At 42.4% G+C, this 21,114-nt stretch overlaps 1 protein-coding gene across 2 annotated transcripts in view; it reads right to left on the bottom strand.

The window, feature by feature from the left end:
* The window catches only part of UBE2F (ubiquitin conjugating enzyme E2 F (putative)), a 55,460-nt gene that overhangs the window by 6,627 nt on the left and 27,719 nt on the right, over positions 1–21,114 (bottom strand). The window contains exons 8-9 of one of the 2 annotated variants that reach the window (XM_042035307.1): positions 15,233–15,265; positions 13,091–13,153 (exon numbers count right to left, since the gene is read on the bottom strand). The exons of the other annotated variant lie outside the window; for it this stretch is intronic. Of the exons in view, the coding sequence (XP_041891241.1) occupies positions 13,091–13,153; positions 15,233–15,265 (96 nt within the window). The remainder of the gene's footprint in view (positions 1–13,090; positions 13,154–15,232; positions 15,266–21,114) is intronic. 2 annotated transcript variants of the gene reach the window in all.

Here is a 21,114-nt window from a genome sequence, read left to right on the forward strand (position 1 = left end):
ACCAAGGACAGAGACAGATCCCGGCCCAGAGGAAGCTCGATGAGCACAGCACGGATGAGACCACGCTAATTTAAGCAACAACATTGACTCAAATATTCTACAATGCAAACAACATAAAAAATGAGGTCCTGACAAAGCCAGCTCGAAGCAAACATAGTGAGAACCAGCTCTCGGCCAGCTCTGTTGATGTCCCTGTCCTGACCAGTACCAAACAGCCTTTCTGCTCTCTACCCTTCCCTAAGCTAAGGGCCATCAACAGAGTTTTTGACAAAGTCTGACACCAAAGAGGTTGAAAATGAAAACATACTAATTTGCATCCTGCATTCTTGGACCCAGACCAGAAATCAAAAGCCTGAGAAGTTCCTGGTTTTAAACCAGGAGTTTTTTACTGTTTCTGTGGGTATAGAAGTAGCTGTATCACTGCAAACTGTTTTCTAACACAGCCTTGGATCGCACAATAAACTCTTAAGAACTTCCTTTTTTCCACTGTAATTTCTCACTACAAAAGACTGTGACCTCACAAACTTCACATCAGAATAATTCCAAAATCATGTGGAAGAGCTGAAAATAGAGAAATCCAGTCTGCAGATGAACTGAAAACTACTAAAAATGGTAAGAGATAGTCCAAGGAGATGCTATGAAAAGGAGCACAGAATGCATGCAAGTAGAGCAGCTAGTGTAACCAAGTACACAATTTTACAATGAATTTTACAATGTCACTCTTTCTGTAAGCCTTGAGAATTAATAATTCACAATGAAGAAGCAGTAGCTTCAAAGCCTTAACCTCAATTACTTCTTGAGCAATTTGAACAGCATACATCTTTCCACTGTTGGGAGTTAAGAGCCAGCAGCAAGGAAAAGGAAAAAACTCAGAGTTGCACAAAATCCCCTAAAAATTCATATATGCAGCAGTGTGCCCACTAATTACTTCAAATGTGGCTAAATAGGGAAGAGGAAAAAAGACAACTGCAAGTAAAAATATGCAGCTCTTGTGATCAGCTGGAAGCAATGGAACACCCTGTGGTGTTTGAATAGCTTGTAGGGAGTTCTCTTTACCAAAATAAAGCCTCACTTGGTGTGCAAGAGTTTGGAGTCCCCTACAGCCAAGGAAAGCCTGGCACGGGAAAGAAAGACTTTACAAGACACGTTTAGCAAGCAAAGACAGCAAAATCTGACTGCTCGCAAATTTGCAGACTTTCATCACTGCTCTCCACACCCACACAGCTTTTCCTTGGCACTTTTCACCACCTCAGCCTGGCCAGCAGCCAAAGGCAGGGCAAAGCTCAGAGTCTGCTCCGAGCTGGATGTGCCCACAGAGGCCACCTAGAGCCTTCCTCCCAGCCCAGCCTCTCTCTGCTGCTGCTGCCAGTTTTGGTGACAGCTACAGGAACTGGATGTAAAGACTCTGCTGCTCTGTCAAATCTGATGGAAATCCATGTGTGTGTTTAGAAGCTAGAGGGACTGAGAGGGAGGCCGGGATGAGGGGACAGATGGGTGGAATCACTGCATAAGCCTTATTCCTCTGCCAAAAACCAACACTAAAAAGCAAAGCAACTGCTAAAGGTTCACTTCAGTGAAGCTCCAGGACAGACTGATTCAGGACAGACCATGTAAAGGGGCAGTGGGGGCGACTGAACCTGCTGAAAGGCTGGGCTCAGCGGGCCATGATCAGTGGCACAGAGTCACTACGACCCCCAGAGGTCCCTACTAACCTCAGTGATGCAGTAAAACACCTTCTAGAAATGTCTCAAGGATGAAGTGCTGGAAAACCTACAGCTACAGAACAAACACCCCCTCTAATGTGATTCAGAATCATTTCACTTGATTATGCTGGCCATGAACAAGAAAGAAATGTTTCTATCACGTCCTTTAACTTGCATTACGTTAAAACACAAGATTATTTTCATGCAACCTGACAGCTGCCTTGCCAAGTTTTCCAGAGGCTCCTAGCTTTCATCATTATCCATAATTTTGTATTTCTTCAAATTATTCTGCTGCTGTTTCAAGATTATCAGACTGACAGATATCCAACTTTCATCAGAGAAGTGAAAGGATAGAAAACAGAAATGCTTTAAAAGCAACGGTGGCACTGGGTTGACACATCTCTCCACACGACAGTGACACACCAAACACAGGAACATTTTGTTAAAAGGACAATTTTTAGTCTTGGGGTATGGAGGAGGAAAACATCAGCCTTGTCAACTCAGTATTTCCTCCACCCTCAGCTCCACAGAAATTCTTCTGTTCTACAACTAATTGCTGTTATGTTGTATTTCAGTATGTTCAAGACCAGATTGTTTAGTTTATACTATATGGAGGGATTCCCCTCCTTCCCCTATCCAACTGCATTTCTACAGTCTAAGAAACTTTAATCAAAAATTTACTTTAAACCTGAAGTGCCCTGCAGTTCTGAATCTCTCCCCACGTACAATAATTCACATTAATTACATTAAATTGATTGCTTCTAAGGATAAGGCAAAAACCTTCTTTTCCTTTTCACATATTTTAGCAGCTCTCTGTACTATAATGCCTTGTTCAGGATATTACCCTCCTGATGACAGCCTTTGCTTCTATTTTTAAAAAGATGGCCATAGACTTTAATCACACATGGGAGAAAACTTCCTTTCGGCCCAGGAATTACAGCTGGGATTGCCAGTAGAATACAGCAAATATATCATGGATGAGTGGCCACGCATCCTAAGCCACTGCCAACCATGAAGAGCAACTCTCTCCTGAGCAGCACAAGGAGAATAGTTTCAAAAACCCTGGTGAAGCCTCTTTTTGTCAGTCTCAGGCAGTGCCAGAGGCTCCTCAGGGAAGGGTGGCTTATCCACCCAAATCTGACACTGTCAGCGACTCAGACCTCGGTATTGCACTGAGTTCCTTGCCAAACATTCTTCACTCTCTTTATCACAAGCCTGTAGGGTTGAAGTTTCCGAGATGTAAGAGAGAAAAGCCCTGGGATGAGAGACTCAGCTGTGACTGCAGCCAGTGCAGCCCAGTGCTGATTTAAGCCACAGGCCAACCTCAGTTCTGACAGCCAGAAAAAGGATTTATGTTGCAGGCAGATAAAAAAAATACAAAGCAGAATGTCAAGATTTAAAAACTGGTTGCTTCTTCCCTTGTGCACTTAAGCTTATCTGTGGAATGGGAACCTTTGGCACCTGCACATACAAAGGGCAGCACAGCAGAGGAAAGTGGTCTGTATTTACTCCTTCAAAAGTGAACTTGTCAGAGCAGAGATAAAACAGGTGAGAAGGGTTGTCTGTGTAGGAACATTACAGCAAGACTGGGACATGCAGGGAAAGGATAAGAAACTGAATGCAATTTAAATGTCAGGGTATTAATCCAGGCTAAGATGATCCAAATGAATGCCCAGCCTCCCACTGCTCTATTGTCCTACTGGGGGTGAATCATTTCCCTCTCCACAGCACTCCAATTCTCATCAACATAGTACCAAGCACCACAACAGCTCTCCATCATTTAAATTTAGTTTGGTCAGCCAGCACTGCAATTTGGGAACATCAGATCCTATTCTATTCACACAAACCTAAGTGTCAAACCTACAAATTCTAGAGCAAACCAACATTAACCACTTCACAATACCGAAAATACAAAAGCCACCTATTTTTGTTTAAACCCATTTTTCAGTTTATAATATAAGACATCAAAATGAAATCACTTACAGGTACTATTGAACACCATAAGGAAAAACAAGACAAGGTGAAAAGCTCGGCTTGCCTGTAGCTAATGGAGAAAAAACCCAAATCTGCAGTGGTAAAACATCAATTTTTGTTCCTGATGAAGCAATTAAGAACCTTAAACCAAAGGATCATCTTTGTTGCCACCTGTTAAATCTTTCAGCATTATCTACATATTTAAACTCTGCTGGCAGACATCAGTGAAATTTCAGAGAATATGAAAAACAGGAATATTCAAAATTTGCCCAGACGTGGTTTACTCTTTCCCCTATCAAATGTAATCCCCATTTCTTTTTCCAGAGGGACTTCAGCCCAGGGTTCATATGCTCAATGCTATGAAAGAATCCCAAGCAGCTGTTGTTTTCTGCACCAAGCACTGGAAGGGCTGGGGAAGAGAAAGGGGCTGATTTTGAGTTCAGGGATAAGTTAATACCCCAGCAGAGTTAGATGGTGCAGGAATGCAAGAAACCCAGCTCCCTGCAGCTCACATTTCACTGCTGGGGAGCACACAGCCCAACAGGCTCTTCTGGTCAGCAGCACCATTAAAACTTATTTCTGTTGATGCAGCCAAATACAACACAGTAAAAGCAATTGCCCAATCCTCCAGGATAAGTATCTGTAATCCAAGCACATGGAGTGCCTGACCATGAGCTGACACAGAGGAGAGCTCTACCTACTCGGAGAAGGAGTCATGTGCTAACCACCATCCTTATGATACTCCCAGATGAGGAAACCCAGGGGGATGCTTGATTAAAGGGCTCTGAACAGACAGGGCTGTTAAATTGCTCCCACATAACTTGTAAATAGTCTGATTTTTTTCCAGTGCTAAGACACAGTACAAAATCTGCCAAAATTAATGTGGCTGCCCCATCCCTGGAAGTGTCCAAGGTCAGGCTGGACAGGGCTTGGAGCAATCTGGGATAGGGGAAGGTGTCCCTGCCCACGGCAGGGGGTGGAACTGAATGGTCTCGAGGGTTCCTTCCAAACCAAACCACTCTACGACACTATGATATCACATGGAAAGTAATTTGGAGGTTACATGGTAAATGTTTTACTACTGAAACAAGGATCTTTCAAGACAGCAGACAAAAATTATTCAGGCTTTGCAGCTTTTGTTACTGAATTATTCACACTCCTGACAAGGCAGGCAGGACATGATGACAAGCTGAAGTTTTCAGATTAAGTTCCTTCTGAGTCTGCCAACACAGGGCTGGAGTCCATGGAAAAGCCCCACTCCCTGACAACACTTCACTTGGCTGTAACCAACCCCCTTTTCTCCAGTTACCTTGTCAAAATGAACGCAGGGCTAACCAAGGCAATCCTTGAAGTCAAGCACCAGCACAGTGCCAGAAAAAAAAAAAAAAAAACAAATCCAGAAAATTTTGTTTATTGCTGATTTACCACTCCTTCATGCCATGTTCAAGAGGTCAAACTTTGACACTTTCGTTTTTTTAACCCCTTAAAAAGAATTCAGCTCTAAATGTTCACGCTTTATGAGCGCCTTGCACACCCAGCACATTTCCTCTCCTCTAGCACCAGCTCAAACACAATAATAATATAAATATATTTTTTAAGACTACATGAAATTAAATTCAAGTAAACGTTTTTGATAGATTTTCTCTTTTTAAGGCAAATTTTTCAGCTGCCTTGAGTCATCACTCAACTTTTGACATTTGAGCTTAAAAAACGTTAACAGCAATTACCAAAAATCTTCATATATCACTGTCACTGTTTGAATACAGAATTTTACAGGAGTATGTTTGGAAACACTTCCAGCTGGCTGTGATGGGAAACCATTTGCAAGGTAGGGAAATTATAAGGTAGAATTGGGTTGTGAGCTGTAAAACCTGCCTGCAGAGGCACACGGCAGAACAAAGGAGCACAGGGGGCACAGAGAGGCTTTGCACAGGACCCTGGCGGGAGGAGGTGTCACACGGCAGAGCCCTACGGAGAGGAGCCTGCCGGGAGCTGGCAGATGAGTGAACAGCGAGTGATCACCCCATAGAAGGACATTTGGAAAGTGTGTTGCTGATGTGGCAACATGGGATAGGTCACATAAGGAAATACTGTGCCTTGGAAAAGTGTATAAAACCAACTCACTGCTTTGAATAAATGGTTCGGATTCCCTGCCGCTCTGGGTCTGAGATTCAATCGCCGACAGCAAGGGTGAAAAGTCTGACAAAGAGAACTGGGCTGAAAATAATGCCTGAATGAATTAAATGAGCATTATTTCTTAAAAATCCCTCAGGGAAGACACTGAAGAAAGTAGTTTGCCATTAAAAACCCTTGGAATGCATTCCCTGGATCTAATCCAATAAAGAAACACGATATAAACTTGGGTAATAGAGAGCTGGTATTTGATTTTTGACCCATCCACGTGCTTTGGAATACTCTGCAAAAGAAAACCATTTCAATTGTTCTCAGTTTCTTCAAGGACTACTACCCATCATAGAAACACAGATTATCCACAATTACCTGGAAAATAAAATGCTTGTTTACAGCTATTTCTGATGCTTTTTACCCAAATAAGATCTCCTCTGAAATGTACAGTGACAGGATGCAGCATCCACAAACCATGAAATTTTATTTATTTTATTTTATATACTCTAAGTGTTTTGTATCAAAATGTCTTTTAGAGAATCTTGGACAATTTTGGCGACTGCTATCTGAACAAGCTGCTTTGCACCCAAATTGGCCAACAATCACTACAGATCAGTGGATAATATTTCTAATTCCCAGAGAGATTTAAGCCTCAAGGAACTAAGCCAAAAATAAACTGAAAACAAAAGCAGAATCTAAGCAGTTTGGAGGTAAGGAAGTGCAAGGAAAAGACCTGATGTCTTCTGAACAGGAAGAATCCCTGCAGGAGCTAAATATTCAAATATGCCTTTGACATAAAAATGATAACAAAGATAGAGCAGGTACAACAGAGAAACAAAGAAGCTACTGTAAGATCACTTAAATTAATTACTTTAAACCAGAAGATCTGAGGAAGAAATAGAGATAATGCATACTTTTTCCCTAAACTTCCAAGCTGAATTTTTTGTTAGTTTGCCTGCTTAGAGGATCCAACACACCTGTGGCACACTGGCATTTATATCATGATTTTCATTCTGACATATCAAAGAGCATTTCAAACAGACTGATCTCCTGAGACAGGAAATTACATTAAGAGAAGAAAAGTAACTTCAACATGATCAATGGCAAGAGATAAAGCAGAATCCAAATCTGAAGGCATTATTTAGTTTCAAATGCTTTTCTTCAGCTACACAGAGAAATGGATTTTGAAGAAAAGCTTAAACCCAAATGTAATTATGCCCTTATTATGTATAAGCACAGAAATAAAAAGCCAAGAGGATAAAAGTACAGCTGGCCAGGACACTATTTTGGAAGAGTCTTTAGAAGGATCAAATCTGAAATGACACAGAGGCAGCGAGCTCTGGGACTCTTTAGCTGTCTAAAGGCACCACAAGTCCAAGGACAAAATCACTCCAAACTTCAGCAGAGATAAAAGATCACAGATATGCCAGCTCCCGTATTTAACACTCTGGGGAATAACTGGGAAAAGAAAGCACCAGCCTCCCAGATTAGTGTTTGATAAAACCTGAGGTGAGACACAAGGGACAGGAACCCCTTTCTACTTTGAGATGTGCTTCCCACGCCAGACTTTAAATGTCTGGGGGGGGAAAAAAAAAAAAAAAAAACAAAACCCAAACCAACAAGGAGGAAATCACTCTTGGTGAAACAAGTTTTACAATCCCAAACTGTTGCTTGTTTCTGGAGGGTCCAGAACTGAGGAGGCTGCGCTGGGCAATGACAGTTTTTGATGCAAAGGGACAATCTAGGGGGAATTCAACTTAGTGTGTTTCCAAAGGGATGCCTGAAGATCTTCTACAGAAAATCTGTGTTTGTTTGTTACTTTCATTACTTACTTGCTGACAGCCTTCTCTTTCCATGGCTCACCTGTTCTCAGGAGGTATCTGGCCCAGGCACTGACACTTTGTCACGTCGGGGGTTTCATAGAATTCCACACTGGTTTGGGTTGGAAGCTGTCTTGGGTTGCAGTGTATTCTGTTGAAACCAGGTGGGGCAGTGTTTCCTTTCCTCCTCCCTCTGGACTATCTTTCTGATTAATGGCTCATCAATGCCCTGACTCAGAGATAACTCCCTCCAGACTATCTTCTGTTAATGAGCCCACCAACACCTGGCCTCATGACTCATTACCCCATTGTGAGATGCTCCACCCAGAGGGAGGAACCAAGCATTCCATCGTGGATATAATCTGATATAACCATAGAAAACCCTTTCCACTGGATTCCTGGGGGACAGGAGCTACAGAGCCACCACTGGACCTTCCGAGGAAGAGCAGCCCCTTCCTACAGGATCACTGCTTCCACAGAACCATCGCACCTGCCCTGCTCACCGGGAGCCGCCAGCGCCCCTGCCGGCTGCGAGCGGAACTGCACCCGAGGGGAAAGGGCCTGACAGCCGAGAAGGCTGGCACTGGGTTTGTGTTTGCTGTTACTGCCATAGTTGTTGTTGTTTTGTTTGACTGGTTATACACATATAGATAAATAATAGTGAAGAACTGTTATTCCTATTCCTCATACCTTTGCCTGAAAGCCCCTTTATTTCAAAATTACAATAATTCGGAGGGAAAGGGGTTGCATTTTCCATTTCAAGGGAGGCTCCTGCCTTCCTTGACAGACACCTGTCTTTCAAACCAAGACAGAAGCTCATCCCATTCCACCCCCTGCCATGGGCAGGGACACCTTCCGCTAGCCCAGGTTGCTCCAAGCTCCATCCAACCTGCCCTTGGGCACTTCCAGGAATGGGGCAGCCACAGCTGCTCTGGGCAATGCTTGAGAAATTAAGACTCTTCTATAAAAATTCTGAACTGTTTGGTGTTTAAGGACTCTAAAAAACTGCCCACAATTATGAAATGTTATAAAAACTCTTCAGTGAAATACATCCTCAGCAACTGTTCCTAATTATCGATGGAATTTCTAATGGAATTAGATCAGTGCTCTCTCACTAGTGAAGACAAGGCAACAGTCCTCAAGTAATTTTAGGAGAACATTAATCCCACAAGACTCATTAGAACAATCTCCAAAGACCAAAAGCAATTGCGAGGAGGGACTGAGTTTTTTAAGCCAAGTTTCCTAAAGAACTGAGGCTATGCAGGGCAATTACAATCCTAAGAGGAAACCTTAAGAGGCAGCTTCGGATTCCGTAACACCATGAACTTCATAAATCCATCTCCACAGAAATAATCCTGAAATACAAACCTTATTTTCTCTACCACCCAGAGAAACCTTTAATTAAAACAAAACAAAACAAAAAATTAAAAAAAGAATTGCAGAAGTCAATTCAGAGCCAAACTCCTCCACACAAACCTATGCAAAATAATTCAGCATTAAATGCTGCTTTCCAAGGAGGATGCAAATAAAATCAGGGCTCACTGAATTAAGTAAAAAAAGCTTGTGTTCAAAGTGGATCCTTGGCAACAACACGCTTATTCCCATTAGATTTCTCAGTTCTGGCACTTCAGAGCTGCAGGTAAATATGATAAGCTGGATTTTCACATGGAGGAAGAAAAGCTCCCTGTCAAGTGCAATCCACCATAGTCTTTCACAAGGACACAGCACAAAGCACTGAATGCTGACAAATGGGTTCCTCTAAGATGGAAAGATTGTGCAGGAAAACAACGCAGGGAGATGTTACTCAGCTTCTCCTACTACGGAAACAACTGCAGATCACATGGATGAAAAAGCAAATGACAAAAGTTTGCTTGAATTGCACCAAATACAGGGTAAATAGAAGTAAAATAGGACACAGCATTAGGGTTCTTGACACAGCAGGCCTGGGTGAGGAAGAAATCTAAAGAAAACTTGGAGCACCACTTCTACTTTAAGCCACACAAAGCATGCAATGAATCTTCTGTTGCATGTTGTACACATAGCTTTGAATTGTTTTTTGGCAGAAGTGAACACCACTAGGAAATGTAAGGGCTTTTAAGGATCCCGGCGAATCGCTATGTCCTGGGGCAGCATCCCAAACCACCCATGACAGATGGACATATGGAAAGTATTTCCTTGATTTCAGCTAACAAATCCCAGACACAGCACCCACAGCACCTCTGCATGAGGAATACACAAGTCCTGAGGCACTAAGCTCACTTGGATTTCTATTGCCAAGTTCTATCCCTGTTGTTTCAGTGTTTGGCCCACCTGGCTGCCACAGAACAAATCAGTAAAGCTCTGTGTGTTTGCTGTATAAAAACCAGCAAATCCTACAATTTTTAGCACATCATTTCTACGTGAGTAGTCATTAAAACTTAAACACTTGCTCATTGCTTTAGAATCCATGGAATTTACCTGACTGAAAATTAATGCCTCTGGCCATGCACGTAACTACTGACAGACTAACTTCTGTGCTAAATGCAGAGTGGTCCAAGCTCATTAATTAGCAAGAGCTTCTTTAAATTCAGCAAGAAAACTCACAGCACTAAACTGCTGAGATTGTATCAGTGTGAGAAGACTGAGTGTTGGGAAACTCCCTGCTTAGCTTACATAGAAAGACATCCATCATCTTTTTATTCTTATTTATTGAGCTCTACACTGAGAGAGGATGATTTCTTCAGTGACTGTGACTCAACTGCAGAGCAACGTGGGCACCACAGTGTCCAGCATTTGTGAAAACAGATGTTGAAGATTCTGCCCAAATTTGTTGTACGGCCTTCCGAAAAATTACCTGGCAAGGTGTGTGTGGGAGAACTGCAGAATGACTAAAGCTGCATAAACCATCATACTTATTTTAAAAAATAATTTGTAAAAGTGACTTGATGCTCACTGGCTGAAGGAAGCTGCAAAGGAACAAGATCAGTAACTGAGAGCTCCTTCCTGGAGCTAAAGGAGGTCCTGCAGGACTGGAAGCTGAAGCTGCACTAACACACATCTCAGGTAAGACAGGTTAATAAAGCAATCAATTACAGAACTCGAGCTCTGAATTTTGTATCATTTTACATCCTAGAACAAGGCTGCTTTTCCAGAAGCTACAACGATGTGCTCAGTTATACACCACTGATTTAATGCAAAAAGGAGAGGTGCCTTACAGAGGAAGGGATCATAACTGTCCCTTCCAGCATGATCTAACAGAAACATTCCCAGCACAGCTGTTTCCCAAGAATCAGCAGTAAGGACTTGCTATCTGATGTGACTTTTTCCAGCATCTGCAAGGCAGGAGTCATTTATGGTAACTGGGAACTGACCAAACCCCAGCCTCAGCTCTCAATAACCACAGGCAAGGCATGGATTAGCTGTTACCCTCTCAGGCAGCCAGGCTCAGCCTGGAATGTCAGCAAAGGAATGGCAGGATTTCAAATCTGAAGGGACATCAGTGAAATCCTGAGTCATCTCCCCTGGGAGAACCACAGGAGGCAGCCCGAGGTCCAGTGGTTTGGCTGTCACACACCACACACTCCCACACTCCCAGGATTCCCCTGCAGGATCTGCTGGACACAGATGCTTGTGTACAGAACTATTTCTGTACGGATGCATTTGCACATCTGTTCATATAGATATTGTACATGCAAGCATATATTACATATACACTGTTTGCATAATTGTATTACACATGGAAACAAATCTCAGAGGAAAGAAAACTAACTGGCATTCCCATACTTAATCCTATTGGGCATTGCAAGTATTTCCTAAGAGCCAGGATGGGACCACAGCAGTCTGACTCCACAACAAAGTGTTTATATAAAATATGACATCTCTGCCAGAGGGAAGCAAAAAAAACAACTCAGGCTGCAACTGCAGCTCTTTCTCTCCCTTGCATTATTCATTCTCTCCACAAAGGCATCATTGGGTTTTTTTGATGTCACCACAAAACACGCTACAGAAAATCCAGCCCTACCTGGTGCTGTCGCTATCAATGAAACACCTACACTAAATTCAGATATGCTCAAAAATAAAAAAAATTAAAGTGGCATAATATGAATTTTACAGATGCTTTTGAGACTGCTAAGAATTTAATAAATAAAAAATGTTTGTTCCAAAAAAATTGTAATTTAGAAGACTGTCAAAAAATCCACTCAACTTCCTTTTTACTTCTTCAAACAACTTCCATGCAATTAGTGTAGCAGTACCTATTTTTGAGTGCTCACCTCTGGTTTTGAGGGAGGTGTGTTTTTTAAATCAGGTAACATTTTCCTTTCTGTGGATTCCTAAGATTTCCAATTTCTCAATGAGGCTGAGAGGTGCAGGAACAATTTTAACCACCTGAGGCCAGGAATGGGGAGGAATGGGATGGGCTTTAAGGTCCCTTCCAACCCAAACCATTCTGTGATTCCATGATACAACAAAATCACAAAACCTCCTCTCTTCCAGGGGAGGTTTCTAGACAATGTTTTCCAGCTTAGCCTTATGTTCTCATCTCAGCCCTGCAAACACTGATGAATACCAGAATAGCTACGAAATCTCATTAATCAAAAAATAGCTAGAAAGATAACTTGCCATCCTGGTACTTCCTCTTGAAAAAATGAGATAAATTAGGTACACTGCCTGACTGTATTTTCAATGAACTCTTCAAATCAACACTCGCTTACCTGGAAGCTTTCTTCAATCTTAAAGGTTAACTTCAACAAAAGTGTCGGAAGAGTTTAATTAGAACAAGAGATCTTGAACATACTGAGTGTGAGTTCCATGTGCTTGAGGAATAAATCTGTGTAGTGTAACACAATGGAATTTTGGAGATGGATACAAAGGAGAAATTGGCACTTTTGTTCACAGGTGAGCAGTATATCTCATATATGCTGACCAGGCCACTAATCCAGACCATGTTCTGCTTTGCCCAGTCCATAATACACACATGAAAATTAGGATCAGTAAAAAGAAAAGACAAATTCCCATTCCTGTTCTTGAAACTTGCCCAGATTTCTCCTGGCTTCATAAATACATGCAACATGGAAGAGGTCTGAATAAAAAAGCTGCCTTTGGACAGAGAAAAAGGGGATCTTTTCACAGGTCTTCTAAGGTAAAGGTCACTCATATCACCATGCCAAACCAACTCACCACCAGCTTGCTGCACAGAACACGCACAGCTTCAGGGGAAATCTCAGACACAAGAAGGAGAAGATCATCTATTTTGGGGCTGTGACCACATTATGGTCCACAATCCCAGCATATGGTGACTAACACCACTGTGTGGAGTTTGCTTTCCCACAGAAAGCACTTTTTGTTTGAATAACTGGGTGCTGATACAATGAGTCACTTGACTGCCTCAAGCAGCAGCTCCACCACTCTAAAAGGACTGTCTGGGAACTGCTGAGTACAGAATGTGTATTTGTTTAGGAACAACGTGCCTTAAATAAACCACTGACTCACCTTGTCACGCAAATGATGCTCTGCAGCCTCAATATTCAAAGGATCGTCAAAATTCAAAAGATCCTAGAAAAGAGACAGAGAGAACATTGCAGGGCTCCCACTCACTGCATCACAAGGAGCCCAAAGCCCTTATGAACAAGATGATGGAACAAAGCAAACAGGTCAGCAAGAGTAGTGCTTAATCACTACCTTGGTGGTGTCCCTGCCAAAGGTAAATGCAAATGAGTTTGAAAATTGGAAACCAAATCACAGAACAATTAAATGACAACTGCACCAAGGCCCTTGAACCCTTCTGGTATGGGCCACATAGGGCCCCAAGCCACTTCTCCCTGTAAGCAAATGCATTTCCATTGGAAAACAGTTTTAAGCTAAATTTTGGAGGAACATTGAAACTTTCAAGAGGCACAATTCCTGCTGATTTCTGTTTGAGGGCAAAGTAAACCTTTAAAAAATACTTCTGCAAACACTGTGCTGATAAAGTATTAGTTTCCCTAATGCCACATCCATAGAAAAGCAATTTAATTCTCTCTGTGAAGAAGCTATGTAACCTGGAGCCTGACAGGGAAGTTTTAGTGCTCTGGGAAAAACAGTGCCTGGAGGAAAAGGAGTGCAAAGACCTCGAGAACGACAGACATGTGGGGTCAGGGAGCAGAAATAGTCACAACAAACCTCACGTCTCTCAGTTTAATCTCAAATATTAATTTTGGAAGGAGAAAGGGTCTAGGGTTAGAAACAATGGAGAAGAGGAATCATCACTAGAAATAACACTGAATCACAAGGCCCCCCTTCTGCCTGCAGCCCCGATCTAAAGTCAGCCTGTGTTAAGAGTAAAATACCACTGTACCACAATGTGAAAGGCTCCTGGCAGTCCCCGACTCATCCTCAAGCAGCAAACTCCATGTTTCACTCAAATCAGGACACCAGCCCACCTCATTTTCATTCACTTCCTTCAATAAAACCCCTCATGGGTCTGCCAGACCAGCATGATCCCAGTGCCAACTTTTCAAAGCCGAATTATTTTCAAGAAGCCGGGTGTGAGGGAAATCCAGGAGGGAAGCACAGCTCTTACCAGCCATGACAAATCCCCGTGGCCTCCTATGCATGACCACCCCTCTCTGCAGCTCTTTGCCCAATATTTTCATGTGCAGCTCTGTCCCCGAAAGCCCCCAGAGGATTTTGCTTCCTTCCAGTTACTTGGCATACACAGGGAGACTGACTCTGAAATGCAATTGACTTTTGTTGGAAAGGCAAATGCTCTCCAAACTTTTACATCAATTTACCAAAGAAGCTGTTGAAAAAACAAACCAAGCCTTTGGATGCCAGGAAATACAAGCCTCCTTCTACCCTGGAGTGGCAGGGGTGGCTCTCTCCAGAGAGAATGACAAATGTGGCCACCAAGTTAGTGCTGCTCTTTGCTTTCTCCTGACCTTTCTACCCAGCAGCAATGGCTGTGGAAAGGAATCCCTAAAAAAGGTAAGCTTTGTAAAGACTTCGCCTCTCTCCACCTCTAGGGCAAAAGCAGCTGTAGCATCCTGCCTGCCTCTTGCAGCTTCCTGCCCTCTCCTCCATTTTCAAGGTGCTCCTGCAATGACAGGTTCCTTGCTCCCATCAACCTTAAAAAACGGAGAGGACATGCGATCCCTGAATAAAATCGCGTAAGTTCTGTGACAAATCAGGTTTTATGCAAACTCTGTGGGTAGATACCAAGGCCCCTGAATAGGAATGTGAGTGTTCAAAACAGGAATGAGACTGCAGGGCAGTCATTAATTCCTAAATAGCATTCTTTTAAAGACTAACACCAACACAATTCCTTCTCAGAGCAGTATGAATTTTTATTTCCTGCAAATCAGCAGGAGTTTCATACTGTGTGGAAGATCCCAAATAACCTGTTATCAAAACATCCCCTAATATTTCTAACCAAAGTAAAATCCATGTATAAGAAGCTGTCATTTTAGACTGTCTGGATGAGTTCTACAAACAGAAGCACAAACTGATTTCAGACTCGTCTGACACCCACTGAAGCCAAAGGAAAATAAAGACCTAAGCTTTTAGAGGCAACACACAGGGTTGGCATTAGGTGATGCTGAAACTAAACCAGGCAGGCAAAAGGAAAGTGGACATGCAAAATATTCCTTTACTTACAGTAAATAAAGAGTTTAACCCCCAGACAATATCCTGCAAAGGAAAAACACAGTTAGTTAGACATGCATTTCAGGAGTTTTGAACATGTTCACAAACTTTATTTTTCTATTAATCCATGAAATAACTGGGAAAAAAAGAGTGATGTTTTACTAATTTAAATCAAAATGTTGAAAAAGCTTTCCCATTTTACGGCCACTAGGTCAGCAAAACCCAAATACTACATATTCAAATAGAAGATCAGATCTTCCTGTGTGTACAGGAGCCTTATTGCTGTTGCTCCTCCATTCAAGGATAGCAGTGATACCACAGGATGCGCCACCAACTGAAAACTGCACTGCTTAGGATAAAGGGTGGGTATAAAACTTAATTTAGCAATCTATTCTTAAAATTAAAAAGGGGTCAAACAAATACTTGAAACTGTCAAAATATCAGAGAAAAGAGAGTGAGGAGCAGTAGGATACAGAGAAATACTATTCTTACAAAAGCGTATGTCTCAAGTCATTCCACGGCTGAAATGCACCTCTTACAATAAAGACAAAGCCTCAAAGTAAAAAACTTCCTATGCACAGCAAAGGACTTCAATAAATGAGTATATTTGAGCTTGCTTCCTGTTCTGGGCCCTGTGCTGAAAGTGTGGACCACAGAAATCCATATCCCTTAAGGACACTGTCCAATTATGCCCTAATGAACAAGACACGATGTCAGCATTATGCAGCCAATAGCCTCTGACGATCCAATTTCCCTTTGATCTTGCACAAAGAACCCACTCAGTTTATCTGCTTTTAAAACATGAATCTGTCCAGCAGGGCTGGCACTGTCAGCGTTTCCAGCCTCAGCACCTTCTCAAGTGTGGCAAAGGCAGCAACTTTCAAACGTGCTCATCACCTTCAGTGGCAGCACAGACACATAAACTGCACAAAGGAGATGACCCAGACACTTAATTACAGTTATCTGTAAATTTTAAGTCTCTAGTGTTGAGCAGTCATCCTCATTCCCAAACAATCACACTGCCAGTTCCCTGGCAAGCAGGAGAAAATGAACTGTTTCAAATAACGGATGGAAATCATTGTTTTACACTTTATTTAAGCTTCTGTGCTTGTTCAACTGCTGGCACAGAAGTCAGGCATAGCAGAAGTTAGCAGAGCATGGTATTAAGGAAACCTGCATGAATCCTAGGGATAAATTATTAGTACCATGCAGTGATGTGCCAAAGTCACAGATTAAAGGAAGATTTTAGTGACATGGAGAGCCTGGGGAGTAGCAAAAGGCAGGAAGGTCTCAATTTCCACTTGATTCTCCCACATCCAGCCATCAGAGGCTGCTCAGCAGCTCTGGGCAACCCCTCTGTCCCAGCAGATGCTCTGCCCCCAAAGGTCAGGAGCCCCTCCACTGCTGCCCCCCAAGGCTGTACTGCCCTTCAGAGAAGCAGAGTTGCAGGAAAAAATGACATTTTTCGAAGTTGCCTTCTACCTACAGCATGAGACAGCAGGCTGCAGCTGGAGAATGTGATGCAGAACCACAATACTGAGCATTAAAACCATCCTGAAAAGGTACAAGGTCACATGAGTACTCTGGGGTCCGGCCATTTCACAATCCTGAATGCCAAACCTGCATTCCCAGGGTTACAAACTGTCCACAGCTATTCAAGCACCAGCATGGCTAAAAAGGAACAAGCCAGGAGCAAGCCAGTCACTGAGTGCCTTCTGAAATGCTCAAGAGCTCAGCTTCTCCTTACACGGAGCAGTGCTGAACCCCCTGGTCTTCCAGAACCTCCCCACAGACACCGGCAGAGCTCTCTCCAGACAAAACTCCTGCTCCGATATCTCACACAAGTAAATGCTGCAGCCCAAAGAAGAGATGTGATGCCATATTTTCCCATTACATCATAAATTGCTCCCAAATTCTTATTTGCTGAACCCTGGTTTTAAGGCTTGACTCATCTGGGCTGGTTTTACAGAGTTCTATTAAAAAAAAAAAAAGACACCAAACAAAAAACCCCAACAAAAACCTCTGTAAGGGCACAAGTTGTCAGAATGCTGTACATCTCCACTGCCATTCTAGACACCAAAAAGTATAACAAGATTATTATTATTACTGAATAATTTACCTGTGAAAGTCTTAATACCACTTTTGATGTTTCCATCTATTCAAGTTTTACGATTTGCTGGATTCATTTTATACCCTTGCATGGCTCCATAAAAAATAATGCTAAATTACTACCAGAGGGCAACACTTTTTGTAATGAGTTTGAGGCTTGCCTGGATTTAAATCTTGGATATTGAGAAAGGGAAGTGGGATGGAACAGATGAGCAAAAGTGAAGCAAGTATTTGGTATTTGAAAAACTCGACACCGTTGAACTGCAGAAATAACCACTTTGCATTACCGACTTCAGCAGAGCTGTTGGCTGCATGCAGATAAGCCCTGGCCTGGATGCTTGCTTTGGGTTTTTCTGAGGAACTAAAAGGATGTGCAAGCCACTAAAGATCTTGTCAGATTTAAAGCTCAAAAACTTCTGTTCTCCTTCAGTGTAATAAAGCATCAGGCTTGGCTTCAAATATCTTCTAATCTTGTGGCTTAAATACTCTGAAAACAAAGTTAAGCCTATGTACAGGAATTTTTAAAGGTTATCTTCACAGGTAGGAGCAGGGCAGGTGGCAACCTAAAATGTTAATAGTGCACACCTTGATGGTGCTGCACTTCAGTGAGAACTCACTTGTACAAGATCAGACATCTACACCTGACAAGGCTGTTCCCTTTACAAAGCTGCTTTTTATCCAATTTCTTCTCTGTGCTAAACATCAAAGTTACAGAGGACACGGGCAGCACTGCTGAGGGGCAGCCACAGTGCAAAGCAAAGAGCCCCTACTTTTGTACCAAACCTGTCTTTCGTAGCTGCCCAGGCTGGACCTGCAACCAGGGCTGCCCAATTCCTTGAGCTGCTTTATCTGGCTCCTGCTCCAGCTGTGCCCAGGCTGCTCCCTCTGTGGTATCCCAGAGGTTTCCCAAAAGCTGAGATGTCACCTGTGGGTCAGATGCCTTTGGGAGTCGAAGGCAGGTCTTGGATATGCACGTGGGTTTAATTCACAGCTATTCTGTTAGTTCACAGGAGGCAATGATGGTACTGGAAATCAAGAGCTGGGGTTCCCACGCACAGCAGTACCTGGCAAAATCCTCACTGGGCATGGGGAACAGGGGAAAACGAGGGAAGCACACTCTGCTCCATGGCACTGTCACCATTCCGGGCTTGAGCATGAGGAAGTCAACACAAGCAAGTCAGAAGATCAACCGACTGTTGTAAACAACTCCTTTATAATCTCCCCTTTTCATTCTGAACTACTTCTGTGCTGCATCTGAGTGAAAAGTTACACCAAACCCCTGCCCACAGATTTATTTACAGTGTGCCAAATGAGGAGAAAAACCTGCTGCTGCAGCAGTGTTTGAAGTTCAAGAGCAGTGACACAAAATCCTCAACGCAGCCTCTCCGGAGGCCAGGGAGTCTCAAAGCTTTGCATTTGTAGGAGGTTCTAACTCAAGTCACTGACCTTGCCCAGTGACAGTTCTCACAGCCACTTCACAAAAGCAAAGCCACTGAAACCATGTCACAGACAAGGGCTTCAGAAAGACAACCACAAGCACTTTCTGAAGAGAGAGCAAACACGGAAATTGCAAATTAAGATTTTCCTTTAACAGGCAAAGTATATTTAACACATTCATTTAAGAAGAGAGCAAACCAGACAAAAGCACCTTACAAACTTCCAATCAAAGAAATTCCTTTAAGAGATCCAAAGAGCATTTCTGAGTTAAACAGACTGACTAAATCAAAGCTCATTCCTAAATCATTTTTTATAAACAGTTTAACCCAGTCAGATGAACAAAAGGAGCAACAGTTATTTATACAAGGACCTGTCTGAAGCAATTTTTTGGGTTTGTTTGAAAAAGGGCTTGAAATGCCACTCCAAAGCTCAGCTTGCTCTAAGCCAGGCCATGCATGGCCATCTCCTGGGGCAGCTCTCTGCTGTCTTGTCTGCCTATGCACCACCTCAAGGTGGTTTTCCTCCTCCATTCACCTTCTTCCACCATCTCTTAAAAACAAGCCCATCTTCTTCCTCTCTTTGCTGCAGCCTAAAAAACCAAGCACACTTCATCCCACCCCACCACATTTATCACTGGTCCTGGGGATCAAACAAAAAAAATGTTTTCCTTCCAGAGACGTAGGCACTTTTTAGCTTATGAAAAACTTTTTCCCTCCTAAACTGTCTTCTCCCAAATAAAATCACCTTTTATTTCCCTCTCCTGTTCTTCTCTAATCTTGCAAAATTGAAAAACACTGTTTCCACCTAGAATAAGGTGATTAAGTGAATGTCACCTTTCTTTAGTCACCCACAAAGGCCACCTCAATTGTCATGTGCCTGCACCCCTGCCCACACTTCCCACCCAAACACAACAGCAGCTTCCTACAGGACTTTGGGTAACTGAAAACGCATAAACTGCTCCAGTTAGCAAACACAAAACAAGGAGGAAGGCTGCAAAACCATTTATTTTGTACTTAAATAGAGGAGGGGGAAGAAAACAGGACCAATTCCAGCCTGTTCCTCTCCCAGACCAAGCCAGCTGTGAACTGCCAAGTATGCAGGAGCACTCCTCTCAAATCCCTCACTTTTGTCACTGACTCCTTGACATTTGTCCCCGCGGTTACTGCAGGGCAAGTGGACAATCCTGTATAAATTTTTCCCTGGGGGATTCTCTGATAGCTTCTTAATGAACTACATGTCCGTGATAGGAACACTACACCCTCTGGAGACCAGCCTGCCCAGTGGATTAAAGCTGACACGAATTGCATATTCAGAAATCAACAATTTGGGGAGAACAAGCATGGTTTAATTACACTTACTGAGGTATCACAGCTCTCCTGACTCACATGCTCATAAATAACAACTACTGCACCTAAACCAAAGATTTGGCTTTGTCAGGGCACATTCAAGAGAGAAAATGAAAATTTTGCAAATCTTTATGAAGCAAAAGCTATTAGAAGACACTGAGCTGTATATTTCCACCAGCCTGGGCAGGTATGGAGGGGAAAGAAATAAATCACTTCTTACACGACTGATAAAGCCAAGTTATAAAGTGAAAATATAGCACAATATAAACCTGGAGAAAAATTTCCTGAGGCTTATTTTAAGAAAAAACTGAATGTCAGATTTATGCAGAAGATTGTCTTCAGTGGTTTATAGCTTCTCTTTTCAAATACTGTGTCTGAAGCTTTTTTGTCTGGGGCTTATTCAATTTTTAGAGGTACAGAAGGGAGATAAAAAGACCAGCTCCAAAACAAGATTTGAATAAATCAACAGCTGTACAATGTTACCATAACGCTGAAAAAACCAGCCTGAGCAACAAGAATTAATGTAACATAAAACTTACAGGTTTCTTTTTTCCCTTCTGACAGTTATTTTATTGTCTGTTTAAAATACTCCTCTACACTAATTACAGATGATTTTGACAGCAGACCTTCTGTATTCCTTAGGATGATGGATGAAAGTTTTGTACTTTCAAAACTCCTCAGGCTGATGCTCAAACATTGAGGTAAACTGGGAAAATTAAGTCACGACCCTCTGATTTATTTCTCCAAGAGATTAGTTTGGCATTTGGATGATTTCAAATGAAGTCATTCCACTGCCTGAAGACAACAGCAGACGTAGAGAACCAAATGGGACAAAAAAATGTTGCCATTTAGTATTAAATCACTAATTAATTAAATAAGCAAGGCTCTTAAGGATCAACTCCAAGTAGCAATAGTTTACTGGAAATGAGTCTTAATTCCTTTTAGATCAGGTAATCTAATAGCCCAGACAGATACTTATTAACCTAGTATCAGGAGTTATGG

Source organism: Corvus kubaryi, unplaced genomic scaffold (genome assembly GCF_017639235.1).
Source record: "Corvus kubaryi isolate FWS band 111438036 unplaced genomic scaffold, C.kubaryi_AGA036_p1.0 37383, whole genome shotgun sequence".
In the NCBI taxonomy this organism is placed as follows: Eukaryota; Metazoa; Chordata; class Aves; order Passeriformes; family Corvidae; genus Corvus; species Corvus kubaryi.